The sequence below is a fragment of the Anser brachyrhynchus genome (assembly GCF_964034855.1).
Source record: "Anser brachyrhynchus genome assembly, chromosome: 29".
In the NCBI taxonomy this organism is placed as follows: domain Eukaryota; kingdom Metazoa; phylum Chordata; class Aves; order Anseriformes; family Anatidae; genus Anser; species Anser brachyrhynchus.
The window spans coordinates 1,205,440-1,230,033 of NC_137722.1; the positions used below are offsets into that span (position 1 = coordinate 1,205,440).

Sequence of the window (24,594 nt, forward strand, 5' to 3'; positions counted from 1 at the left end):
AATTGGTGCGTCGTCAGTAGACACCAGGAGCATTTCCTCTGCTCTATTAGGGGATCAGAGCAGGTGCTGGAAAGGGGCAAGTACCCTTTTACACCAGCCCAGGGAGCTGGGAACTCCTAGGGCCCCACTGGCATGGTAAAGGCAGCCAAGAGCCAGGTACCTGAGCCCAGCATCACTTGGCAGGAGATTTACAGAGCCTGACAGTGGTCGGCTAAGGAGCACCAAAATCCTACAAGCTTCAGAACAAGCGTCGGATAGGGAGAACTCTGCAGAGTGTGTGGAAAAAGAGAAAAAGCGTCGGGCAACGAGAACCCGGGTGCTCAGCACTTCAGCGATGTTTAGCCTGTTTCTCCCATTGCAGGCAGTTCCCAGGACGTTTCGCCTCCTCCAAGCCTGCTCTGCAGAATACTAAGGAATCAAACAAATCTTTAAAACTAGATACTTCCCTTGCCCAGCCCACTCTTCCTCCAGCCCTTATCTGCCCTTACCTGTCTCCACTAGGTCGCTTTAAATGTCCCAGACACTTCCTTCCTTTGTTTGTCTTGGCGAGAAAGGGAAATGTCTTGTGTGTCAAAGGTTTAGTGCAAATTCCTGGCCGGGCTCTTTAGTACCTCTGGCCTCAGTAAATCAAACTTCTCCTGACTAGGGATTTGCACAATCAATCAGACGCTCGTGCCGCATTCTCTGTCTCCTGCTTGCCCACAGGGTTGAGATGGAAGCGACAAAGCGACGATGGGGAAAATATGAGCTATCGATGGTCAGATTTTAATCTGTGAATGATCAAAATCAGGGCCTCTCTGGGACCACTGGGGCCACCAGGACCTCGTGGAGACCTCTGCTGAGAGGCTGCCCTCCCCCTTCTTCTCTTGTGTCCCCATTCCTGCTACCACTCAGGCTTTGTCCTGCATTTGCTGCATCCCTCTAGATGCCTGTGCCCATGTGGCAGCTCTCAGGACTCAGAGAAAGCTGGAAAAAAGCCCATTATTGGAGCAGGCAGAAGACGGAGAGATGTTTTAATGCCCGGTGCATTAAGGCAGAGGGGTACATGGTACGGGACTTGATGTTTCAAAAGGGAATTGTCCCATTACCGAAGTATCTGGAGACCCTGCAGGCGTCGTGGTGACGAAGGTGCTCAGATGAGCCCCCGTTCTCCTGGTTTCACAAGAGGAATTAGTCATTTTTGGAGCAGGATTTTAAGGTGGGATTGGCACAATGGTTCAGAGAGAGCAGGGTTGCTGTAAAAGAAAGCTGGGGGAGCTTCGTTCGCAGGCTTGTCGGACTGAGCAGCTCTGATGGGATGCTGTGCTTGTCCTAAAACTGGCACAATAAAGCCAGGGGCAAAAGTGAGTATGGAAGGGGTAATTTTTAGGAATTTCTGGCAGCTTTCATGCCTGAAATAACTTCTCTGCGGGTTGTTTTCAGATGAACCACTCCGTGCCGTGCTGGAGCAGCATGTTAAGTGGGGGTGGTGTGAACAGGACGAAGAGTGAAATATCCTTGCCTGTGCTGGGTGACTTTTCTGAGTGCTCTGCTCGCCCCGTCCCCTTCGGGATGATGATCTGGACTTGGGGACTGAGGGCAGGACCCTGGGCTTGGTGTGGGAGGAGGCGCAGCCCCCGTGAGCCCCCTGGACTGCAGCACCCTTTCCTTAGGCTGACGGTTCCCCTCATCCTGGAGCAGTGAAAAAAAGTACTAAACCTGAGACCCGTTCCGAAGGGAAACACCGGCCTCCCCTTTGCATCCCAGACCTTTGCCTGGGTTTCACCGAAAATAATAAAAAAATAATAATAAGAGAAAAGGGACCCCTCCGCCGGGGGAGCAGCTCAGCGGCAGCAGGTGCAGAGCAAGAGCCTGAGGTCGAGTTTGAAGCTCTCCGAGCCTCGGCAGGGAGGGGTGAGCTCGCTAGCCACAAGCCTCCCGCGCAGGCAGCACTTCGGTTGGGAGCTCCTTCCTTCGCAGACGGGCACCTTGATCTCGGCTCCCCCCCCCCTTCTCCTTCTCACCGCTTGCAGCCCCGTGCGGTCTCTCGAGAGCAGCACACCTGGCTGCGGGGTGCCTGGTGCCACCAGCTGCCGAAACCACAGCCCGAGCGACGCCAGCCTGCCTCTCCCTCGCTCGAGAGGAGGCCGCGTTGCATGAAAACAAGACCCAGCCAGGCTGTTCTCACTCTAAGCTCTCCTGGCAAACAGGAAGCTACGAGCAGGGGTGGAAGAGCAAGTCTACGGGCTCCTGGGTGACACCAGGGGCATGCCCCAGCCACCACCTGCAGGGAAGCGAAAGGAATGCTTTCCAGGTAAACACGCATCTGGCTTTACCTGGCCAGCTGATACACTGACATCTGGATCCAAAAAGGGGGACGAGCTGAGCTCTTGCACTCCCCTCTCTGAGCTTTGTTTGCGGGAGAAACGTTAAACTGATGTTGATGTAAAACCATCTGCCCGAGCAGCAGCTCAGGTGCGGGTGGCTGTTGCTGTCGTTGCAGCCAGGGGGGGGAAAAACTGATGCAGAGCCACGAGGTTAGTGGTCAGCAGCGAGTTTCCCCTGCGCCAGTACCACTGTGGCTGGTACCAGGTCTCCCTGGAGGTCCTTCCCCTTTGGGGAGAGAGGGTCTGCCCTCCCCTGTGCTGCTCCTTCCACCTCGGATCTCCTCCAGGAACGTGGATTATGTCCAGGTGGCCCTCCATCCTAACGCCCTCGGCACGATTTGCTGTCACAGCAGACGGCCAGCCCTGCACCGATGGGAAGGGGACAGGAGCAAGCACGTGCCCAGGGAGATCCGAGTCAGACAAAAGCAGCTTTGCAGTGAGATAACCCAGCTGTGGAGCTATCTCAGGGAAGGTCTAGAGGGGAAAACAATCAGTTTAAATAAATTGATATTAAATTGCCCACATGCCTCAGGAAACATGCGCCCAGCAGACGCCGGGTAGGTTATACCTGTGTAAAAATGCCAGCACTGATTTAAGAGCAGGAGCTACCCAGATTAACTGCATGTACAGCCCCAGCAGGCTCCTGCTGCTTGTGCATGCTCAGGAGTGACTTTCCTCTGCCTGGCACTAAGAGTTCAGAGCCCTGGATGCTACCAAAACCATTTCTCTTTAATCATTATGTGGCTTTCAGGCTGATGCACGGGCAAAAGGGAAGCTTTCGTGAGCAGACCACTAATGTGGCATCATCTCGCCTGGTGCATTCCTCTTTGACAGCTCCAAAGCGAGCCACGATGAGGACCAGGAGATGCCACCACTGGCTCGTGAGCACGCAGGGAGAGGACAATGCTCTCAGCAGGGCACCTCCACCTTTCCCCAGCTCTACGTTTTCACACCAGTCCTCTCCTTCCCTCCCTTGGCACCCAGACTGCACGTTTTGGTGTACGTTCATCCGTTTTCCACCACGATGGTCCAAGCTTTTCACGAGCAGGTATGCACAGAGACCGACGAAGGGATCCCTTTGCTCAGCACCTGCTCGTTCCTGGTGTTTCACCTTTCTGCAGTGATTAGGGTCTGTCACGAAGGCTCACCAAGAGATCTTCGATGGTGATAGGAGAGCAAGCAGCCATTTGTGTGGGTCTTCTTGTCGAGTCCACCCCAGAGATGCTCCTACCTCTGGGGCACCGAGGCCGGGGCCACCATGGGACACAGGTGGGATGATGGATTAGGAAAGTGGCTGGGAAATTTCTCATACATTTCCTGCAAGTTTTGAAGTCAGGCCCCCCTGTATGACATCTCATCCCTCCTCTTCACAGCTGCTTCTCATTTCCCAGCCATAGTCTTCCTGTTTTGCTGGAACTTTTTTTTTTTTAATTATTATTATTTGATTTTTTTGGAAAGGTGGGGAGGAGGGGGCTGCACTAAACAGCTGCACACAATTCTCCCCTGGCCATGCCTGCTCCCATCACTATATATAGCCTCAGACAGGCCAAACAAATGGAGCAGGGCTGGGGTTAATAATCACAAAATGGAGTTCAGCTGTCTCTGAACTGTGATTTACTGGGACCAAGGCCAGGCAAGTTCCTCCTCACGCCCTTGCTGTGGAGTTGTCCACAAGGGACCAGCCTTTTCAAACTGGGAAAAATTATTTGAAATGCTTTTTTTTTTTCTTTCTTTCTTTCTCCTAGCTGAAACTTGAGAAGATGTGAACTGATTCAGGCAGGTCTGCTGCTGGATGAGGTCTCCAGGGAGGCGCTGGTGTGATGCGGAGGGGCACCGTGTGTGCTGGCCCGCACCTTCTCCGCCCCGTGGAGCTTGGAGCCAGGAGAATGGGTGAGTTCATCCCGTCCCTTGTTCTTCACCGGGCCTTTCAGTGCCTGAGCAGTCACTGGTGGTAGCAGCCCACGAGGCACTCGGATGGAAATTGTGCTGTGCAGAGGCGCTGGTCCCGCCGTGACCCGCCTGCTGGGCTCAGATCTCCGTTCCCTGGGGTCACACAACTTCTGTGACGAACCTGCGGAGTGTAGCTGGGGCTCTGACTGCTTTGTGTGCTAATTATTAACAAACGGGACACGCCAGGCTGCTGTGTTTGCTCTGGAGTCTAGAATGAGAGCCCACGTGTGAGGAAACATCTAGGTTTTGGGGTCTCGGGTGCCCCAATTCTGCCCATTGGGTGTGCTGAGCATCCTGTAGGTCCTGGTCCCCTGAGCTGTTTCATTCCTGGACCCAAAGCAACCTGCTGTGCAGATTACAAGCTTGCAGAAAGCTTGCAGGCTGCCTGTGCGTATGCCCAGCATCTTCTGGGAGTGTCCTGGTACATCGGTCCCACATGGTGCGAGTGCTCTCCGTGTATGTCTTCACATTCCTCTTTGCTACCCTACAGTTTGCCAGGAAACTTCCAGAAATTTTGGCATTCTTCTCCACGTGCATCCTTAAATACAGCGGGGTACCCACGGGGCAGCTGTGTGAATGGTAAGCAAGCGCTTGCAGGCCATGTGAAGATTTCCCTTTGAGAGCATTGTGTACATAGCTAGGGATTTCACGAGCCCACTGGAATGCGTAGAGGCTCGCTTTTTTCATGATAAAGCCTTGAAGAAGTGCTCTTGGAAAATGCCGGCACAGATTAGAGCACGGGGGCTTAGCGTTTGCACGACTGCGGAGGATTTCAAAGCAGCTAGGCATATGCCTTCCCTCAAAAGATGGGTCACAGCACGGTTTCTGAAAGCTCTGCTCGCTGCTTGCTCCGTCCCTGGGTCCTCCCAGGTCTGCTGGGTGCCGCTTCCCGGCTCCTGGCACAGCACGAACCCGCCGTCCATGCTCGCAGCGAGGGGTCTGTGCGTGCTCAGAGCCCCGTGGGTACGCGTGTATCGCACCTAGCCTACCCCAAAAGCTCTGCCTGGCCGCCTTCCTGCTCTCCTTGGCTGCCCATGCTCTTATTTCAGGGTGGTTCTGCCCCTGCCAGGAGACTCCAACTGCTCCGTGCTGAAGAAGCCATCAGGTCCTCAGCCAAGGGTCCTTCTGACACCAGCAGCTGCGGGAGATGCTCCTCCTGCTGGGGTGCAGATGTGCACAAAAATCCTTCTCTCTTATCCACCAGACTCTCTGCCTGTCCTTTAAGATGGAGGCAGAACTTCTTAGGGACACATTTTATTTTGGGTGGCCATCCTGAACCTTTCAGACACCTTCAGGAACCTCCGTGGATCCCCCATCGTGACCACTTCCAGCACTCAGGATGCCACAGCACATCTTTGGGGTTCTCCAGTGGGTAGAACAGGAGCTCTCCTGGCCGGTCTCCTCTGAAACGCGAGGATTTTAGTCTTTCACTGTCTGTCTTCCTCCGAGGAGACTTTGGTCGGCCTTCCTAATTAGACAGAATTGCCTCACTTCCTTAGATATGGAAATGTCTCTTTGTTAAATAAGGCAGGATCCCTTATCTCTGCCTGGCCTTTGCACAGCTCTGCTGCTGGCGATTTGCTGGGTGAAACGAGCCCGCACACCTAACTCCGCGTGATGCAAATATCCAAGTAGGTAAAAGTTTGTAACTCGTTACCAAAACGCGGCTCTGAGCTGGGCAGGAGTGGCCCTGTCTGGGGACACTCGATCCCGCGTGGCCGATGGCCGAACCCGCTCCGCAGCGTGTTGTTACCCTGGCCATCTCCTTTTCCCTCATGTCTTTCCCCATTATCTTTTTTCTCTTTTCTTTTTTCCTTCAGGATATCAGGTTCTTTTAACTGTTGAATACGTTGAAAAAAACTGTTGAATATGAAAACTGTTGAAATATGAATATGAAAACTGTTGAATATGAATTTCGCTGTTGCCACTTTGAGGATAAATAAGCGATTTTCTCCCTCATCCTTGGGACAGCCAAACTGAGCTTCTGCTGTTGAGACATCGCCTGTTTCCAGTCCCAGGAATTCACACCTACCTGCTAGACCAGGACGTGGCTTTAGAGGTGGGCAGAGGTCCACCCTGCTCCCTCTTTGCCACCGATGTCGTGGCATCAAAGAATGAAACGTGGCTCTCCCGGTTCGCGTGGTTCTCCTGGCTGCTGGGATTTTCCTTCCCTCGGAGGCAAAGCTCGAAGCCAGGTGCCCTCCTTCGGGCCAAATGTCACTGCAGGGGGCACTGGGGGTGGCAGGAAAGCGCTGCCCTCTTCCTCCTTGTGCCACGGGGTCCTTCAAGAGGGGTGAAGGCTGCAAGCCCTGGGATGCAGCTGGGAATCCCAGGTGGAAGGAGCCACCTCCTGGAAGGACCAAGGCTTGCAAGCACCCAGGAGGGACCGTCCCTTGGCTTCTCCCCAGCATCACACGGGCGCTTAGCACCTTGGAGCGTGTCTGACTCGACTTTCCCCAACCAATTCGCTATTTAATCCGCAGGTTGCACCTTTTTTTTCCCCTAACAGCAGCCGACTTCATGTTTGAAACTCGTGTGGCTGTTGGTAGGCAGGTCCTTGAAAGCAGGGACGGCTTCGGACAGGGCTGGGATCCATTTGCTGGCTTGCAGCAGGTGTTGAAGGACCTGAGTTTGTTCTGCACAGCAAAACCCAGCGGCCTCCCAAGCCGATGATCTGCTCTATGGTTAGTGACACTGGAAAATACTGGATTGGACTAGGTTTGAAAGGGATAAAATGCATTGCAATAATCAGTTTCGAGGAGCGAAAGCCAAGCACGGGCAAACAAGAAAAACGGTGTTGCTTTTGGCAGTTATTTTAACATCGTAAAAAAAGCGTTCCTTGTTGGCTGCTGAGTTACCGAGGGGGGGGGAAAAAAACTGGCGCAGTTTGGGGCTGGAAGTTCAGCTCTTGGGACAAACCTGAGGGCTGTCGGGTGAGGAAATGGTGCTTTCTGACCCCAAAAGCTGGCAGCCTGGGTCTGAGAAGCGAGCTTAGGTCTGGGCCCGTCCTGAGCCGTGCTGCGTGATGTCTGCACGGCTTAATTTCTCCCTGGCCCTCCGTTTCCCACCTGCTGTATCAGATTCACCATTTCCCTTGGTTTCTCCTCCAGGTTTCCCTTTCCACTTGGGACGGGGAGCCCTGGGGCGATGCCACCCGCACCGGGACCAGCCCGGCGCAGCGAGCGGAGCCTCGCCGGACAGCACCTGGAGGGGAGGAAACAAAAGGAAGAAGAGCCGAAATCTCTGCCGGTGACACTTTCTCCCAGCCAACAAACAAAAGTTTTATTAGCTAAACCCTCTCAGATGCTGCATTCCAGCTTGGTAACATTTCGGTAACACATTGCAAACGTTTGACTCATAGAAACTTGGAAGGCTGGAGCCGGGGGAGGGGGAAGAGCGTCACATTCCCATTCCCGGGCAGGGTTTGGTGGTTGGATTTTTTTTTTTTAAAAAGAACTGAAACTTCTCTCTGTTTAATGGAAAAAAAAAAAAAGTGTTTGAGCCTGACGGCTTTCGCCGGCTCGCATTGTGTTTTCGGCGAGGGGCTGGGGGAGGAGGGCTCGCGCTGCCAAGGGAGGAACCCGGGGCAGCTGAACTCTTTTCTTCTGCAAGTTTTTTTTTCTCCCTCTGTGTTCCCAGGACAGGGTTGGCTTTCTAGGTTTGATAAAGCATTTCCTTCCATTGTCATTCTATACGGCCTCTGGGCCCTTCGCTCAGTCCCTCCCCTTTCGCCTTCCCCTCTCTTTCTCTCTCTCTCTTCCTGAACTTTAGTGAATCTTGAGATATAAAGAAAGCAGCTGCCTCCCCTAAGCACATCTTGAACAATGAGACCTCATCTCCAAGGGCTTTAACTCCTCTGGATGCAAGGACAAAGCCAGGGTGAGTAGCCTGCCGGTGGCTCTGCCGGTCCCGCGGGGCTCCGGTGGGCGCTCGCGTCCGTCCCCGCTGTGCCGGGGCCTCTCCAGACCTCGAAGGCGAAGAAAAAACAAATCTGATGCCACCAAGGGTGCTCGGGAGTGGGTCCGGTGTCGGGGCTGAACCAGCCGATGGGAAGGTGCCAGGGGGAGACACGTCCCCGCGCCGGGGTGCTTGGTTTCGGAGGTGAGGGCTGCGCAGCGCGGATGCTGCAGACCTTCCTGCGGCTGCCCGCGTCGCTTCTGCTCCCTGCCGTGTACTAGCCGCTGGGATTTTTCCTCTTTTCAATCGTGAGGCAAGAGATGGGCCGGAGCACCGGGGAGCTGCTCCGGGCAGGGGACCGGTGACGTGCGGCCGCTGGCTGGGGGCAGGCGCGGGTTGGAGCTGCAGCAGGGCTGGCTGCAGCCTGGTTTTGCCCGAGCGATCCCTTTAGATTGTTTCCTGCACAAAAAGCAGAGGACGTCTCAGAAGCGACGTGGTTTACGTTTGTTAAGGGAATTCAGGGCAAGTGATGGGGCTGCTGCCTAGTTTGCAATACGGGTCCCGGTCTCACCCTCCCAGGAAACTGTAGCTGATTCACGGGGGAGACGATGACAGACACCGAGGCCTATGCCAGATAAATCTTTAAGACCATCCAAGGGATAGCACGGTGCAAAAAAAAGCACATGGAAATCCTGCTATCTCCTCCTCTGGAGCAGCAGCCTGAGCTCCCCAGGACACTCGCTCTGTTCGGTGTGCACCAGCACAGCTCCGTGCTCCTGGTGCTTACCCCTGCTCCCTCTGGCAAATAGCTAAAATCTCATGAGGTTTGCCCTTCAAGGTGCTTGCTTTCTGGGCTCTAGTGTGCACTGCTGTGCTCTGTGCTCGCTGGCCTGGCAGCCCCCTCCTTGCCTCTGCCATTATGCAAACTTTTCATCTGCTGTTTTGCTTTCAGTGCCTAGGTGACAATGGGAACAAAGGAGCAGGGTCTGTAACTCCAAAGGATGTCTGAGGTCAAAGCGGCCCCTGTCTCATTTGTATTGGCTCCTCTGTTTGCTGAATAACTCGCGATGCATTCCTTACCTTTATGTACTCAGGGAACCGGGGGGAAATGCAACGTGCAGAATAAATACAGGTGATGCACGTGGGCTGCAGAGCAGCGCGGGAACTCGCAGTGCAATATGGGCGAAGGACAGCAGTGCTGTGTGTGCTCCAGCACATGGGAAATTGTGCACGCTTCAGAGGAGCGTTGCTGTGTTATGGCACGTTTCTTGCAGAGGTAACCCCTGGAGCTTGAGAATGCACAGGGGGAAAATGGGAGCCATGCAGCAGCAGCTGTTTTGGGGAGGGAAGGTGCTGCCAGCCGTTCGGCTGCTTTTCCCTGAAGCCCTTCACTCCTGTTGTTGGAACCTGTGTGATCGCAGCGGGGTTAAATGGGGCCCTAAGGGCTTGTTTCTAACTTCAGTCACCCGGTGGCAGTTCCGTGATCTGGGTAACAAAGCGATGCCGCAGCGAGAGCGGTGGTGCTGCTGAGAGGGGCCGGGAGCTGCAGCACCAGTGGGCTCCGGTGGCCTTGGTGGGAAGTCCTTAGGGCCTCGCTACCAAAGACCCCATAAAGAGGAACGACCACCAGCTTGAGGAGAACAGAGCTTGCAACTAAATCCAGCCCAGATGCTGCTATCTGTGCATGAGCACCCCCGCACGGAGCTTTTTTTCCCTTCGTCTCCATCTGTCTCCAGTATCTGCTGTCTGCACTGAAATATGATTCATAGGAAATAGGATCTTAATCTGGGAAATGCCAACTGGGCATCCGAGGTGCTTGGGACCGGGCATGGAAAAGCTCGGTCCCTGAAAGTCCACGGCAAGCCCTATGCTCAAAAAGCCTGAGCCTCGGATAATAGAGCTCTGAGGAGCCTCTTGCAGGTGAGTTTTCCAAATTGCTGCCTGCTGCCCTGGAACAAGGAATGAATGTCTGGGATAACTGCGATTAGGACGGTTTCCAGTGGCTTTCTTGGCCTCCTCCATCCCCTGTACGGGCTCGTCAGGAGGAATCCATCCAAGTGAAGGTGGAGCAGGCCAGTTGGGCGGCTCGGCCTTGGCTGCCTCCGCAGGCGCAGGAGAGGAGGAGGCTCCTCTGGCGACCGCTCAGCCCGGCTGGAAGGGGATATTTGATGCGTGCTCTTAATCTGGAGAAGTCGAATCCTCCTGGTAGGGGCTTTAGAAGCTGCTGATGACTTACACATGGAAGAGAGGGAGAACAGGGGAAAGACAGCTGATGGAGGGAAATGGAGATCAACAGGGTAAACCTGGGCATGTGCAAACAGTGTGATTTTGTGTTAGAAAACACTGGAAGGCTGCAGCTGAGACCAGGGAAAGTAGGTCAGACGCCGACTGCTGTATCTATTCTAGGAAACCAGCTCTGGACAGGATTTGGCCACCGTCCTGGGCAGGCAGGAGGAAATGCCCCACTTCTCCCGTGTGACCCAAGCTGGTACCTAGGCAGATAACAGCTCTGACCTCTCGGTGGGTGTTAGTCTCACAGGAGCTGAGTTATTTGGAAAACAGGAATGCAAATGCCACCTGGTGTAGGTGCAGGGCATATTTGCAATGGGGGGGTTGTGTTTTAGGAAGCAATGCCTTGAACAGGCAATAGAAACCTCCTGGTACCGTTCGTGGTAGTTGAGAAAACCAGGCATGATTTTGGGTCTAATGATCAGGGAACGATCAAACAAGGTATGAAAGAACACCTTTATTTCTCATTAAAACAGTACGGTCTGGGATTCAGTATCCAGTTCAGGTAGCTGTTAAAGTATGGCGTGTTCTGACGCTGCAAGCAACCTGGAAGTTGTCCCGTATGCGTATAAACTGTTCAAAACCTGTCTGGAAGTATTCTAGAAGACCTGCAGAAATTGTGGCTTGTGCAAAAATTATCCAGAGAGCCTGTCTAGCGTGTTGTGGAGAAAGTCAGAGTATGCTAGGTACCTCTTGAGCTTTTCTCTCCTTAAAAATCACATTTCTGGTGCAGTGCAACACCAGATGTTTTCCCTGCATCCCAGAGCAGCTGTGTTTGTGGTGTTCGCTCTTAGATTTTTGTTAAATCCAGCAACTTTGGGCAGCTCTCTGGTGTCTCTGAAGATGGGCTAGGAGCTGTAGGTAGAAATGGCTCAGGAAGAGATGCTCGGTCAGATGGTCATAGACAGGATTACTTCATTCCAGGGAGGATCAGGGCCCATCAATAAAAGGGGAACTGTCATACTCACCTTAAATCCCATTTCTAAAGTAGAAGGAGTTGGGCAAAATTGGGCTTTAAAGCAGCAAAAAGAGGGAGATGAAACGAGCATCCCCAGACTTGAACGTGAGCAGATCTCAGGTCTGCAGCTGGAGGAAACCCCCAGAACTGTTGTTCAACTGCCTGGGACAGGCATTTTTCCAGCAGGAGCTGACATGTGTTAACACAGATGTAGATGAAACCTTCAGATTTAATGGAGCTTGTCAGAGGCATAATTATGTTCCCTTGATTTTCAGGAGTAGATAAGAACTTTACTGCCACTTCTGCCACTGAAAGTCTTCCCCAGCTCTGTGCCCACAGTCCCCTCCATAGCAGCCTCCAGGAGCTCATCTGTGTTCTTGGCACTTGCACAATGAGGAAATTGGCCAGCGTTTCCATATTAGCAATCAACTTTCCAGGGATGTTGCATGTATTTTCCAGCCAGGGATGGAACAGCATCAGCAACCCTTTTGTCCGCCAGGCCAGGGCTGCAGTTCTGCATTAGGAAGGACCAGACATCCTTTAAAAGGCTCCGACGAGAGCTTTCGGTGCGAGCACCCAGAGAGGCCGTTCCTGCAGCACAGGAGCTCTGTATTCAGACCCTGTCCTGGCTCTTGGCTCTCACACCTTGTCCCTGCTGGGACGTCGTGGCCAGGCGCTGTGACCGCTGCCAGTGTCACACCAGCAGGCAGCTGGGCATGGGATGGGGGAACCGGTGGGGTGCTGGGGCTGCACCCAGATGTCCTGCTTGATGAAGCATCTTGGTGGGCTACGGGGAATTGTGGCGGGTTCCCCCCTCCTGAACTTATGGCACTGTTCCCTTGGTGAAGCTGAGCTCAGGACGCTCTGGGGGGCTCTCAGGGCGCTGTGCCTTGGGCAGTGCGTGGCGTTGGGAGCTTGCTCCCTGCTACGGGGAGAAGGGACCCTGGGACAAAGCACCTTGAGATGCCACCGGGAATGGTTGGTGAAGTGGAACTGAGGCCATGCGGTGTTAGGCCACCCCCATGGTGGACTCTTCTCGTATCTCATCAAAATTTCCTTTGGTGTAACTTTGTGCCCATTGCCGCTCTCCTTAGAGGCACGCAGCAAGGGGATGAGTGACCAGCACCCAGCCGCAGCCTTGTCTCCAGCAGCGCCTTGCCCTTTGTATCTCTCCTGGACAGACCCAGCCTTGCATTGTGTTGGTGTCATCAGGAGGATGCACATTAAATACATATTAACTGGGCGCGGCTGCTTTGTTAGGAAGTCTTCTCTCCAGCACAAATAGAATTAGCGAGCAGGAAACAGGTAAACTTTTTCTTTTTTTTCTAACAAACCAGGTGGATGAAGCAAAAAGTCTTGCCTGAGATGCAGGCGTCTAGCAAATCTGTGATGGCTGCACCTGATGGTTTTAACACACCGCTAAATAATAGGTTTGTGCAGTGGCCACACAGAAAGGCCCCTGTGGCTGCACGCATTTCCCCCTCCTTGAAATTTGCTGCCCTTTGTGGGGCTGGCGGTGGCTCTGGAATTGTTATTCCATCAGCCTGTAGTCGGATCCAGTTTGCTGCTGCCTTGGCATCTTTTGAGTGCAAAATGCACCGAGGAAAAACCCTCTGCCTCCTGCTCCGTGCTGTGTCTGGCAGAGGTGAGGGGCTGCAAAACCCATCCTGAGCTTTGCAGCGGAGCGAGTGCGTCGGGAGGAGGTGGCGGAGGGCAGCGGCGCGGAGGAGATGGAGATTCTCCAAGTCCACCAGGTCCTCGTGGTGCTGCTGTGAGCCTGGGCCCCTGTCCCCGTGTCCTTCCCTGGCCCCCAGCATGCTCAGATGACGCCGTGGCTCCCCCCGGTCGCTGCTCGCCCTCCTTTGTTCCCGAACCATATTTCTCCCCACGTCACCAAAGCGCCGTGGAAAAGCTCTGCCTTTCAGACACGACGTCCTGCGGCAGCCCCGGCCTCTTTGTTTCTTTTCTTGTGTGCTCGGTTTCATGCTGGGCGAGCGGTTTTCTTTTTCCAGCCAGGCCGGCTTTGGAAGGGCTCGGAACATCGGACATGTGCAGAATGAGCAATGCTGGAGCCTCAGGGCTCAGCCTGGGCTGGACGGACGGACACCGGGCTGGACGGACGGACACCGGGCTGGACGGACGGACGCAGGGCTGGAGGCCGTGTAAGCAGGCAGATGGCCTCGCAGGGGAGGAGAGGGCTCATCTGGGGGAAGGAGCACAAGCCAGAGCACCGCTTAGAAGGGAGCAGAGGCTTTCCAGAGATGGATTTTTGACTTGGAGACATCCTGAGGCTTTGGGTTTGAAGCAAAACTATTTCCTCCACCTCTCCGTGCCCGTGCTTGAAATCTGGGAAACGGCACGTGTTCAGCGTTGGTCATCCATTCGGCGAGACCCCAAACCCATAACTCAGTCGATAAATGCTGCGGCAGACTCCGCTCCCCCGGCCCAGCTGCTGCCTGAGCGCTGGCGATGCACGCGGGGACGGGCAGGACCTGGCTGCCGAATCCTGCTGACTTCTCAGATCAGTCTCCTGGCGGTGATTTGTCCAGACAAAAGGTTTTCATCAAGCTGGAAAAACACTGCAAGATCCCTGGGCACTTCACAGTACTTGGCATCCTCCGGCCCCTTTGCTGGAGGTGAAACCCTGAAATGATGAGAGGCTCAAGATCATATTGCTCTGCAACTCCCAGGAATGATTTGTAGACCAGGGATTACAAATCCTGCTCTGTTCAGATGCTATAAGAAAGGATCTCTATTCCCATATCCTGAATTAATTATATTTAAGACAAGTAATTTTGCATTAGAACAAAAAAAAGTCTCTGCAGCAGTTCGGGAGGGAAATATTCCTATATAAGAAACTAAATCTCAAAACAAAACCGAGACAAGCAGAGACCAGATGTAGAGACCAAACACAGGGAGCTGGCTGAAAGCCATCCGAAGTCGCAGGATTTGGGCAGGGTGAGGGTGCCTGAATCGCCGCCCCTCTCCTGGCTTCGTGACTCCAAGAGCCCCGAGGGCAGCCCCCAGTGCCCACAGAAGGCACAGAGCTACTGCTGCTGGCCTTGTGCAAGCAGTTCTCCAGCTTATCGTCAGAGAAATGAGGGCAAGCAGGTTTATTGTTATTATTATTTAGAGAATTTGGGATTCCTGCCTTAGCCACAGCACCCGGGCGCTGCGGATGCACGGGGCTGGGACCAAGTGCGGCTTCACCAAACCCTGGCACCAGGGACGTCACCGGAGGCCACCTCTGTCCCTTCCCTGCTCCCGGGATGGCCGCAGCCACCCGGGGCCATGGCCAGGAGGTCGCCAAATCCCCGCTGCCTCCTGCACACGCAGCGCCGGCAGCGTCACCGCGCGGGGAAGAGGATGAGGGCCTTTTTCAAGGTTACAAGCTTCTTATTTTTGGACGCTTTCCCCCCACCCCTGGAGCCGACCCAGGCTGCGAGCTGTTGAAGTTTTTTAGCCCCTTTGTTTGTTTAATTGAAGCGATGTTTGTTTTTGATCACAGGCATTAGATAGGCACTTCCTCTGCAGGCAGGAAGCAGTGATTTCCTGTTAATTCGCCGGCCAACTCTCACTGCGCAGGAAACCTCGCTCTGCTGAGTGTTCACTTTTCGTGCAGCATTTTTGGAAGGCCTCTCGTGTTGTTGTTTTGTTTTCTCTTCCCCCTCCCCGTCCACGAGCGGGTGCCGGTGCTGTTGGGTCTCCGTAGGAAGGATGTGCAGAGCCAGCCCTGAGTCAACACGCGCGGGGCCGAGCGCGCCGGGTGATGCCGCTTGCCCGAGATGTTTCCATTTGGGCTGCGGCGAGGGCCAAAACGCAGGAAAGACGGTGTCACAGCGCTGCCTTCACACCCCTGCCAAGCCTCCCGCTGCTCGCCGTGCTTGGTTTTGACGGTTATTTGACGACAGCTTTGTGCTCCTACAGCCAGCACGAGCGGGCCCCCCTCTGCCTTTCAGCCCCACTCCGCGTCCCAGCACCCGACTCCCCTCCGAGTGCTCTTTTGTCCGGGTGCCTCGTACGGCGTGGGTTTTTCAGGATGCTATTTGCTATGGAGGAGGGTGTGTTTGTACCAAAACAACTTGGCTGTCATGTGAAGAGTTAAAGCAGAGTGCTGGATAAAACCCGGAGGGGTTTGCAGGCTCCTTTGCTTGCTGGGCTAAAGGGGTTTTTATGCAGGGCAGTGCTCAGAGGACAAAGCAGGTGAATTTTATCACCAAGTACCAGTTAAATCAGGGGGAGAGCTCTGCTCTCGGTGTCTGCCCACCTTGGCGTGTGTTCCTCAGCAGCTTTGTGGGCACCGGCAGCTTGTTGCTCATCGCTGCGATGCTCCGCTGGCCTCCTTCCCTCCTCGGCTGCAGCTGCGTGCCCAGGTCGGTCCCACAAAGCGTCGGGGCTGGGGTTAGAGCTGATGCTTCGCACCTAGAGAAGTGTTTCCGAGGAGGAAAAGAGGCCGTTAGGCTTTTCTGCTCTACCAGGGACGGGTGGAAGAGGGGTTCCTTGGCAGCTCGGTGCACAGGCGGGTATTTTTACCCCGTGTCTTTGTCCTGGTGGCATCTATCGGGGCGCTAACCCAGACAGGGCGTCGCTGCAGCACCACGCACGAGGTAAAACTTTGCATTATCAGACGTCTCCAGCCACAGGAAGCCCGGACAGACAGACAGACAGACACAGCACCCCATGGGAGCGTTCAGAGTGCCCCGCAGCGACAGACGCCGACCGTCAGGGCCGCGCGTGCGCCTCTGCCCGAGCTTTGAATTATTTTGCTGTTGTAAAGGGGCTCCCCTGAGGGGAGGGGATTTGTGCTGGGGAGAAGAGGGGCTGGAGGAACAGAGGGGGACGGGGGAGCTGGGCGGCTTGGGGCCGAGGGAGGGACTCATCCTGCAAGCGCCCCACGCAGGGGAGAGGAGAGGCTCGGACGTTTTAGTGAGCAGCAGCAGCTAAATGGAGCTGTTGGGGGGATGCTCAGAGGGATGGGTGATATCATTGCTGTTTGCCATGGAAAAGCCAGGTTGTCCAAAACACGACCCCTTGGCCTCATGCCCTGCGTGTCAGGAAATGAAGGTTTGATGGCACAGAGCAGGACCGGCAGCTCGGGGACGGGCGCGCTGCTCGCCCCCATGGCCAAGCAGCTGCTGGCCTCTCCCGTGGGGAAATGGAGACCAATTTATTGGGCTGTACAAGATGGATTTCTTTCTTCTGAGTTATTTCTGGGCTGCTGAGCTTTCTGCTTTGGGCTGCAAAGCTCCAGAGGTGGAGGCAACCCGGAGCTTCTAAGCCGGTGCCCAGGGTGAAGGCAGAAAGTCTGCCCGAGGCTCCAAGCGAAGCAGAGGCAGATGTTTTCCACCACTAAACCCAAGGAGAAAATGTCTCTCAGGGTTTCCTGCGAAGAGTTGAGGGTGATCGAATGCCTCCCAGCTGAGCTTCTGTCGCCTTTGGAGGGGCTGGGATGCGCAGCGAGCAGAGCAAAAGAGCTTCAGGAGTCCTGGCCCCAGAAGTCAGCCAGCAGTTTCCCTAAAGCCATTAAAAACCATCCTGGAATCAACGATTGCCAAAGGCCTCGCAGACAGTGTGGGGGCTTTGGAAAGGAAACATCAGGTGTTGTCCTGCGGTGGGGATGGGATGCTGCTGGTAAAGGCAGCCTTTGTTCAGGCAGGAATTACAACCAGACTCTTCTCTCCCACAACGTGAAGGAGAGGAGGTGTTTCCCCGAGGGAAAGCTGGAAGCTTTACCCCGGGATCCTCCAAAACCAGGCTGGAGAAAGCACGCCGTGTCCTGCCCTGACCACAGGGACAGCCCGGATCCGCTCCCCCCATGGCGATCAGCGTGCAATGCTCCTCTGAAGACCCGAAGCCGCCAGCAGCTTTGCCAGCTCCAGCTTCCCTGCCTGCTTTGGGTGGCCTGAATGTGGTGTCCCTGCTGTAGTGCAAGCTCGTCTCCACCCCAGAGGATTTTTTTTTTCCCATTCATTGGGCTTTGTGCACGCTGCCCAGTCCCGGCAGCAAGCAGCGGCGGTGAGCAGGTTCAGCAGCACACTCATCTGGGGATGTGCTGGAAAATAAAAAAAATTGGAGCCTTTTGGTTTTGCATACCCCATCCGGGGGCACGGGCATGGAAAGTGCCGGCGTGACACATCAGCACTCTTGTTTTGGTCGCGCTTTGCTCGATAACTTGCCAATGCCACAGTCAAATCACCCCGGTAAACAAGAGCACGAGCCAGCTCAGACCCAGAGCCAGGGCTGGCGCCGACACCTTCCCGAGCCCGGGGGAACTGCAGGCTCCCTCCTTGCAGTGGGTGTCGGAGGGTTAAAAATAGACTCCAGATTTCGGTTAGTAAATGCGGAGGCAGGGAGCAGAGCGCTGTTTATCAATGCCAGGGTTTCCCCTGAGACGCTGAAATGAGTCAGATAAGAGATGGGCACAGCCGTGCACGCGCTGGGTCCTGGGGAGCTCTGTGCCGAGGCGCCTGCGAAGCCGAGGTCCCTACGGATGTGTGGTCTGGCTCGGGCTCCGAGCAGGTCGGGGGGCTTTGCAGCATCCTGCCCTTGGACCCTTTTGAAAAACCTCGAGCTCTGCCATCAATCTGCCAAGCCTCGGCTGTGGAAGAGTGATTTTGCTAACCTGGCTCGATTCCTAGCTGGGTTTTGAGCTCACGCAGAGGGGTGGCAGGGCAGGGACGAGCGTTTGGGATGGCATGGGCGTCCCAAAAGGGACCCACAGATGGCTGCCAGGTGCCAGCCTCTGCTGAGGTTTCTGGCGCTGGTGAGGCTGGGTGAAGACCGACCTCCTGCGACACACTGCAGGCGTTACTCCAACCTTTTCAGCACGTGCAATAAAATTGCTTCTGGTGTGGAGGTCGCGCAACCCGAGCTCTGTAGTGCCCGGGTTTTAGAGAAGCCCAAGGGAGGATCTCACTGTCCGTGACATTGCATTGCTGCCGTTCGAGACCTTTACAGCAGCTGCAGTGAGGAGAGCTCCGTCCCCGGGAGCAGCGCGGTGCCACTGCTGCTGCTTGCTGGAAGGGAAATAGAGGGTTTAGGGCATGGTGTGGTGGGGAGGGCTGCCCAGCGTGGCTGCTGCGGCTCCCGTTTGGCCCTGCTGAAAATTAGGACACGCATTTCGGTGCCTTCCTGTCCTGCACGTGTGCTGCAATAACCGTGGTGATGGTGGCACGGCAGGTCCTGGTGGGGTGGGCACGACCCAGGGGGGTCTGCAGAGCTTGGGGTTGGTGCGTGGCTGCGAGCAGAGGCAGCTCCTGCCTGCGTGCATCACCCAGCGATGCCCCAACGGGCCGTGCCTTTACGCCCCGTGCCGCCACACCATCTCTTGACAGCAATCCAGGCACCAGATTGCGTTTTTATGGGGTTACAGGCTCATCTTGGCCACAGCCCCCCCCCTTCTGTCACCCTCTGCCTGGTGCCAGCCTCCCTGGGGCGATGCAGACCCGGCTGCTAAGCCGCCGTGGGACGCACGTTTTGGGTCACCTCGGGCTGGGTGTTGTGCACAGGGGCAGCAGCGTGCTGCTGCTTTCAGCAAAGGGGCGAATCGCTCCGTTGCAGGGTTTCTGAGGTCGGCTTGGCAGATGCCTCGGCTCAGCCCCACAGGGAGGGAAGATGGGGCTGAAACCATCCCCCGTTTCCAGCCTGCCCCTTCTTATGCCCCACATCCCCCCCAGCATCCCATCCCTGCACACCCACAGCGATACATCCGCACGTGAGGATGCGGCCGGGACTCGGGAACACTTTTCCCATGATGAAAGCATTTTGGAGGAGGGATGGAGCCAGACCCTGCGCCGGGAGCACCCCAGGGTGCAGGATCTGGGCCATGCCCGGGCTGGGCTGGGGGCTGAGTTAATCGAGGGCGCTTTTTCACAGCCGATGCCTCGCTCGTGGAAGCGGCAGCGGCTTCCTGTTTGACTCACACCTGACAGCCCTGCTGAATAAGTCGGGGCCTCTCGCGCTTGCAGCAACTGAATGGGGCTGTTTACAATTAGAGAACATGGGATTCCCAGAAAGAGGCTCAGACCGGACATCCTGAAGCGAAATACCCCAGGCGTCACCGGCTAAAAATAACCGTAGCAGAACAGGCACCAAACAACCAGCGTGCTAGCACCGGCCCTGGCGCGGGGCTCTCACGTATCCCATGGCACCGGGGGGGCACCGAAACCTTTCCTGTCCTCCCCTCTCGGTTTTACTGGCATAACGTGGTGCTCCTGAGTGGCTGCGGTGATTTCTCTTCGTTTGTGGATGGAGGGATGTAAATAAAGCACGGTTTGGCCAGCCGGGGCTGGTGGGAAGCAGCTCAGCCCTCCGATGAGCTGGGGGAGCGCACAGGACCCCCCATTTTTGGATGCAGGGATGCTGCTCTCTGTTCCCAAGCTGGGTCCTGCTGTGCTCTCCCACTTACATCCCCCCGGGAAAACCAGTGCCCCACCATTTCCAGTCTTTCTCCAGGTCAGGAAGGTGCTGAGGGAGGGGGTCCCCAAACGGGGACGCGGCGCTGGCAGCACCAACCTCGCTGCGAGCACCGAAAGGAGCCCGAGGGCTCAGCCCCACAGCCCTACGCTCTGGTCAGCCTCTCCCTTACAGAGATTTCAGAAGAGACAAGCTCCCGTTAAAAGGCACTTACGCAACCGGTTGCTATTAGAGGAAGTTTCTCTGTAACCCCAGGCAGTTAGTGGTTGATTTATGTCCTACAGCTTTAGATTTTACAAGTTGCAGGGGAGTTGCATAAGAAGAAAATTTGACCTTACGTTTCTTATAAGCTTCTTTTTCTTTTTTTTTTTTTTTTTTTTTGTCTTTCTGCTCAGGGACATCTTTTATCCGCCTCTCACGTGCCTGATATTTTGGCGAGGAGAGAGAAGGAGAATTATACAGCTCAGCTCATCCTATGTGCAATGAACCGTGTGCGTGTGGATGTGTCTGTGCCAGCTGCGTGTTGGCGGTGCCGGTGGCAGACGGGGGTCCAGAGCTCGTCCTCCCAGGGCGGCTGGCTCTTGGACTTGTGGCTTTCACTATTGCGATGTCAAAGAGCGAATCCCCAAGTTTTGGGGGACTGGATTTGGCTCTTCCTGAGCTTTATCCTATGGATCCTGTTGTGACTTTTCCTGGCTAATTGTATCCCCCCCCCCCCCCCAAAATCCCGGAGGCTGCGTCGTGTGGCTGTGCAGCAGGGCGGACGGCAGGGCTGGAGCTGGGGGGGGGACCAGGACCGCAGCTCGGACACTTTGCAGCCTTTTTGATCCCATCCTACAGGATCAGGGGGAATCCCTCAGGGTCAAGGCTCCTGGTGGCCTGGGGCAGCTTGGGGCTTTCACTGCAGCCGATTCACCGGGTTTGCTGCCCTAAAGGGAGCATAAACCGGGGCTGTTTCCTGCTTCTTCTGCAGCAGGAAAAGAACCCTTTCCCCCCTTGATGTTTAACTCAATTCCTAAGTTATTCATGCCTTTACTTTAAGCCTTAAGGAGATGTGGCAGGGCATTAAACATCTCTGCGGGGTCTGGGAGCTGTCGGGCACCCAGGATGGGTAAGCTGGATGCTACCCACGGTGGCTGGAGGGAATTCCCCTCGGTCAGGCTGGACGCAGCCCTTGGGGATTTCCTTCCTGGCTCTGTGGGGTGCAGCACGGTCCCCTCTGGCATTTCCCCTGCTGCTGCAGGCACGGTGGATGCCGTGCGTGCCCTCGATTGCTTCTGCTCCCGGCGTGTACCGAGCTACAGCCGGTGCCTTTGGCTCTTAAGCAATGAGTGCAGCAGCAGGGAACACGCCGTGTGGGGGCTGGGGGGTGCTGAGGACGATTTGGGACTTTTTAACTCCACGTAGATGGGGTAAATGGATCCCCAGGGATCGTTTCCAGTCCCGTGGTCTGTCCCAGGTGACTGCTGTCACTTAATGGGGCTGACTTCGTGTCAAGGCAGCGGAGGCAGGCAGACGTCTTCTGCCTCATGGAAACTTCACTCGGGCTCTCTCCTCATTTGCCATTTGCCTGTCTCCTAAAATAGAAGTTACTTAAACGAAAAGCACACATTAGTGACTTGTGAACAGAAGGACAATTACAGGCAGAAAAACTAATTTCCCCCAGCATAGTGGGGGAAAGACACTGCTGCATTGTCTGAGCCCTTCCCAGCAGAATAACCGGTCCAGGTTCTCTGCCCCCGGCTATTTTTGATGGCAATAGTTTGTGAACTCTCTTGTTCTCGGCCTCCTCGGAGTCCCACCACGGGCTGCCTCCCTGCCGAAACCTCCCGGCCTCCCTGTCGATAAGCAAAAAGCTTCGTTTGCTCAGGGGCCGACCCAGCTCCTCCATCTGCTCTCGAGCAGCGCAGAAGCAGAGCCGCGCGCTGGCAGGGGCGCCGGTGGAAGCAGCCAGCTCTGAGTAAATATTGCTGGAGGGACAGGCTGCCAAGCACGGGGAAGACAATATCGGTGCTCCGAGGTGCCGAGCGAGGAGCTGGGGCGATTCCTGCTTTTGTTGCAGGCTCCCCGGGTGCTCCCTGGGCTCGGGCATCGGCTCGCCCTGCTTGCAGGACCGGCGGCAGCGGCTCCTTCGTCTTTCGGTCTGCCCCGGGAATTGGGACCGGCCCTTCGTTCGCGTGGGTGTCCGCTGCCATTTGGAAATCTCAGCTTTGGGTTGTTAATTCTCAAAGGGAGGGACTTTTCCCTTCCTGGGCGAGTGTGGGTGGCTCCGAAGCTGCTCCAATTTTAGTCTTTCTGCACCACCCAGCAGCTATAAAACCGGGCATCCTGCTGCATCTGCTCCCGGGATATTCACTGCCCGGGAATCCCCGGGTGACCAATTATGCCAGTGGGAACGTTCATGGAAACAGGCCATTTTCAGCGAGGGCTCAAAGTGTTTTCAAAAGGTTGGTAGAGTCCCAAGAGCTCCTGGCAGCTTTACTTTATTTTGAAACCGGTTGGCCCCCAGCTGGGTGTGAGAGTAAAATGAAAGGATGCGAGATAAACCCACTTGTGCGAGAGAGTGAGCCGCTGCCCGAGGCAGCGCAGCATCAGAGGTCGTCATTCTGAAACCGAGCATGGAAACTGCACTGAGAAGAAAGCTAGAGAGCAGGGCTCGGGCTCCTCGCCACACACGGTGCAGACCACACTAAAGAGCTGCTCTGCTTGGGGACTGTCACATGCACTGGGGTGAAAGAGAGACAAACCCAAAGGGCAGCAGGCAGCTCTCCGCTCGGGCCGGGCAGATGAGCGCCGACAACAAAGGTACTCTCGTCCGACCCATCTTCTCTGCTTAAACGCGTCTCCGGGCTTTCTTTATCCTCCGCTCTTTGCTGAACATCTCCCGTGTTCCTCTGGCTCCGTCATCGCTGCGTGCGGGGTTTCAGCCGTGCCCCGACCTAGGGAGGAGGCGTGGAGGTGGAGGGCTTTAAAGGATGGCGAGGCACGGAGGAGAGGAGGCTCCGGTCGGTTCTTAAAGCCTGCGTTCGCGCCCTGTTTACCACCGAGCAAGCTGCCAGCATGCCCAAGAGCTCGGGGAGCGTTTATTGGGAAACACGGTCGGTATGTGCCCTGCTGTAGCTCCGGCACTGGGTGACCTGCACCCTACCCGTTCCTTCGCCCTGCTCCCAGGAACGCGCAGGGAGCGAGGGATTTCTTGTCCGGCCGATCCGTTTCGGTGCAGCGCGTGCCGCGCTAGGACCGCCCTCGCTCAGATGTCCCCAGGTCCCCTCCATCGCCGCCGCTGGTGCTGTGAGCAGCCGGGGGATGCTCTGGCAGGCGAGCCGTGGCAGGGTGCTTCACCCAGAGGATTTCCTGGCTGCCTGCAGGCAGGAGGGGAGCGCAGGCAGGGCAGGCAGCTCTTGCTCACGTTTGGTGTATGCAGGTCAGCTGCTCGCCGTGCAACCCCGTAAAACCTCCTAGCAGGCGGGGATGACTCCCCTCTTTCAAGCAGCAAAGGCTGCACTGCTTTAGGTTTGAGTTTTTCCCTTTGCCTCGTATCCTAGCGAGGTAAAACGGAGCGCAGGCTCTCGCGGGACACCAGCGCTCCCCACTTTCCAGGCCAGATGCTCACTTTCAGGTTTTCACCTTCAAAGCATGAAGCTCTCGTTGCTGCTCCTCGAGGCCCCCTTTGTCTGCGCAGCACCGTGGTGCTGTGCGACCCACGGCACGGGTGGCTTTATCCGACGTGCGCCCTCCGGACGCTATTTTTGTGATGTTAAACCGTGAGGATACCCAACAGCTGCAGCATTTCCTTACATTACGTCTGCCTCCACCTCGCAGAGCCCTGGACCAAGGGGCTGGAGCCAGGAGGTGGGGAGCATCCCCCCGCTTTCTCCATCCCGAGGCAGCGCAGCTCTCCTCTCTTCTCACGCCACCCCCCCTGTTCTCTCGCTCTCTTTTTTGTGAAGAGCTTGGGAAACTGCATCAAGATAGAAAAGTGCATGTCGTGACACCATGGTTAGAAGGAGGAAAGCTGTGATGGAAGAACTTCTTGAGGTTCGTCCTACCTCAAAAGTGCTGAAACTGGTGTAACGTTCCCACAGCTCAGCCTGGGAATTTCCAACTCAAAACAACTTGTTTTACGTCTCTGGGCTGCTGAAAGCTCTGAGCACATGCTCAGGGTGCTCTAGAGGTTTCAAAAAGCACAGCACAAGTTGGAAGAAGTGCTACTTTTAAAGTATCGTGACCCTTAAAGCTAAATCTCGTGATCTAAGTGCATCTGATGTGGCTTTTGGATGGTTGACCTTAGCAGAGCAGTGGTGTTTCAAGAGCCCCGTCTCTTGGTTTTGTGGGGGATAGTGAGGAGGGAATGAGGGGGAGAGGATCCATCAGCAAGGAAAAAGGAGCCCTACACATGATGGGAAGTCTTTGGGAAGCGGGGAAGAAAGTGAAGGAACATTGGAGACATCGTACAGAAGGAGGATTTTCAGTCCCAGGGTTCCTACAGCTCCTCCCGAGCCAAGAAAACACCTTCAGGGCCGTTCTCTACAGCTGGAGCCAGCACCATCTGGTCGTGTTCGTGCAAATTGGAGTTAATTAGAGTCACTTGGCCAGGAGCTGATGAAATAGCTGCAGCAGGTCCTCTCCTCTCACATACGCTCCTTCCTCTGCTGCTCCCCTCTTGCTTTGTTAACGCTTCGCCAGGGATGGGCTCTGGTTTGGGGTCGGTTTTGCTCC

At 55.5% G+C, this 24,594-nt stretch overlaps 1 protein-coding gene across 2 annotated transcripts in view; it reads left to right on the forward strand.

Annotated features, from left to right (window-relative positions):
* Positions 1-3,898: 3,898 nt before the first annotated feature.
* Positions 3,899-24,594, forward strand: part of HDAC7 (histone deacetylase 7) — an 80,595-nt gene continuing 59,899 nt past the window's right edge. Inside the window, exons 1-3 of one of the 2 annotated variants that reach the window (XM_080570538.1) lie at positions 3,899-3,999; positions 4,112-4,256; positions 7,427-8,195. In XM_080570538.1, the coding sequence (XP_080426664.1) occupies positions 8,177-8,195 (19 nt within the window). In that variant the 5' untranslated portion in view covers positions 3,899-3,999; positions 4,112-4,256; positions 7,427-8,176. Of the gene's footprint in view, positions 4,000-4,111; positions 4,257-7,426; positions 8,196-21,562; positions 22,681-24,594 lie in introns of those variants that run through there. The other variant, XM_080570533.1, reaches the window with a different exon arrangement.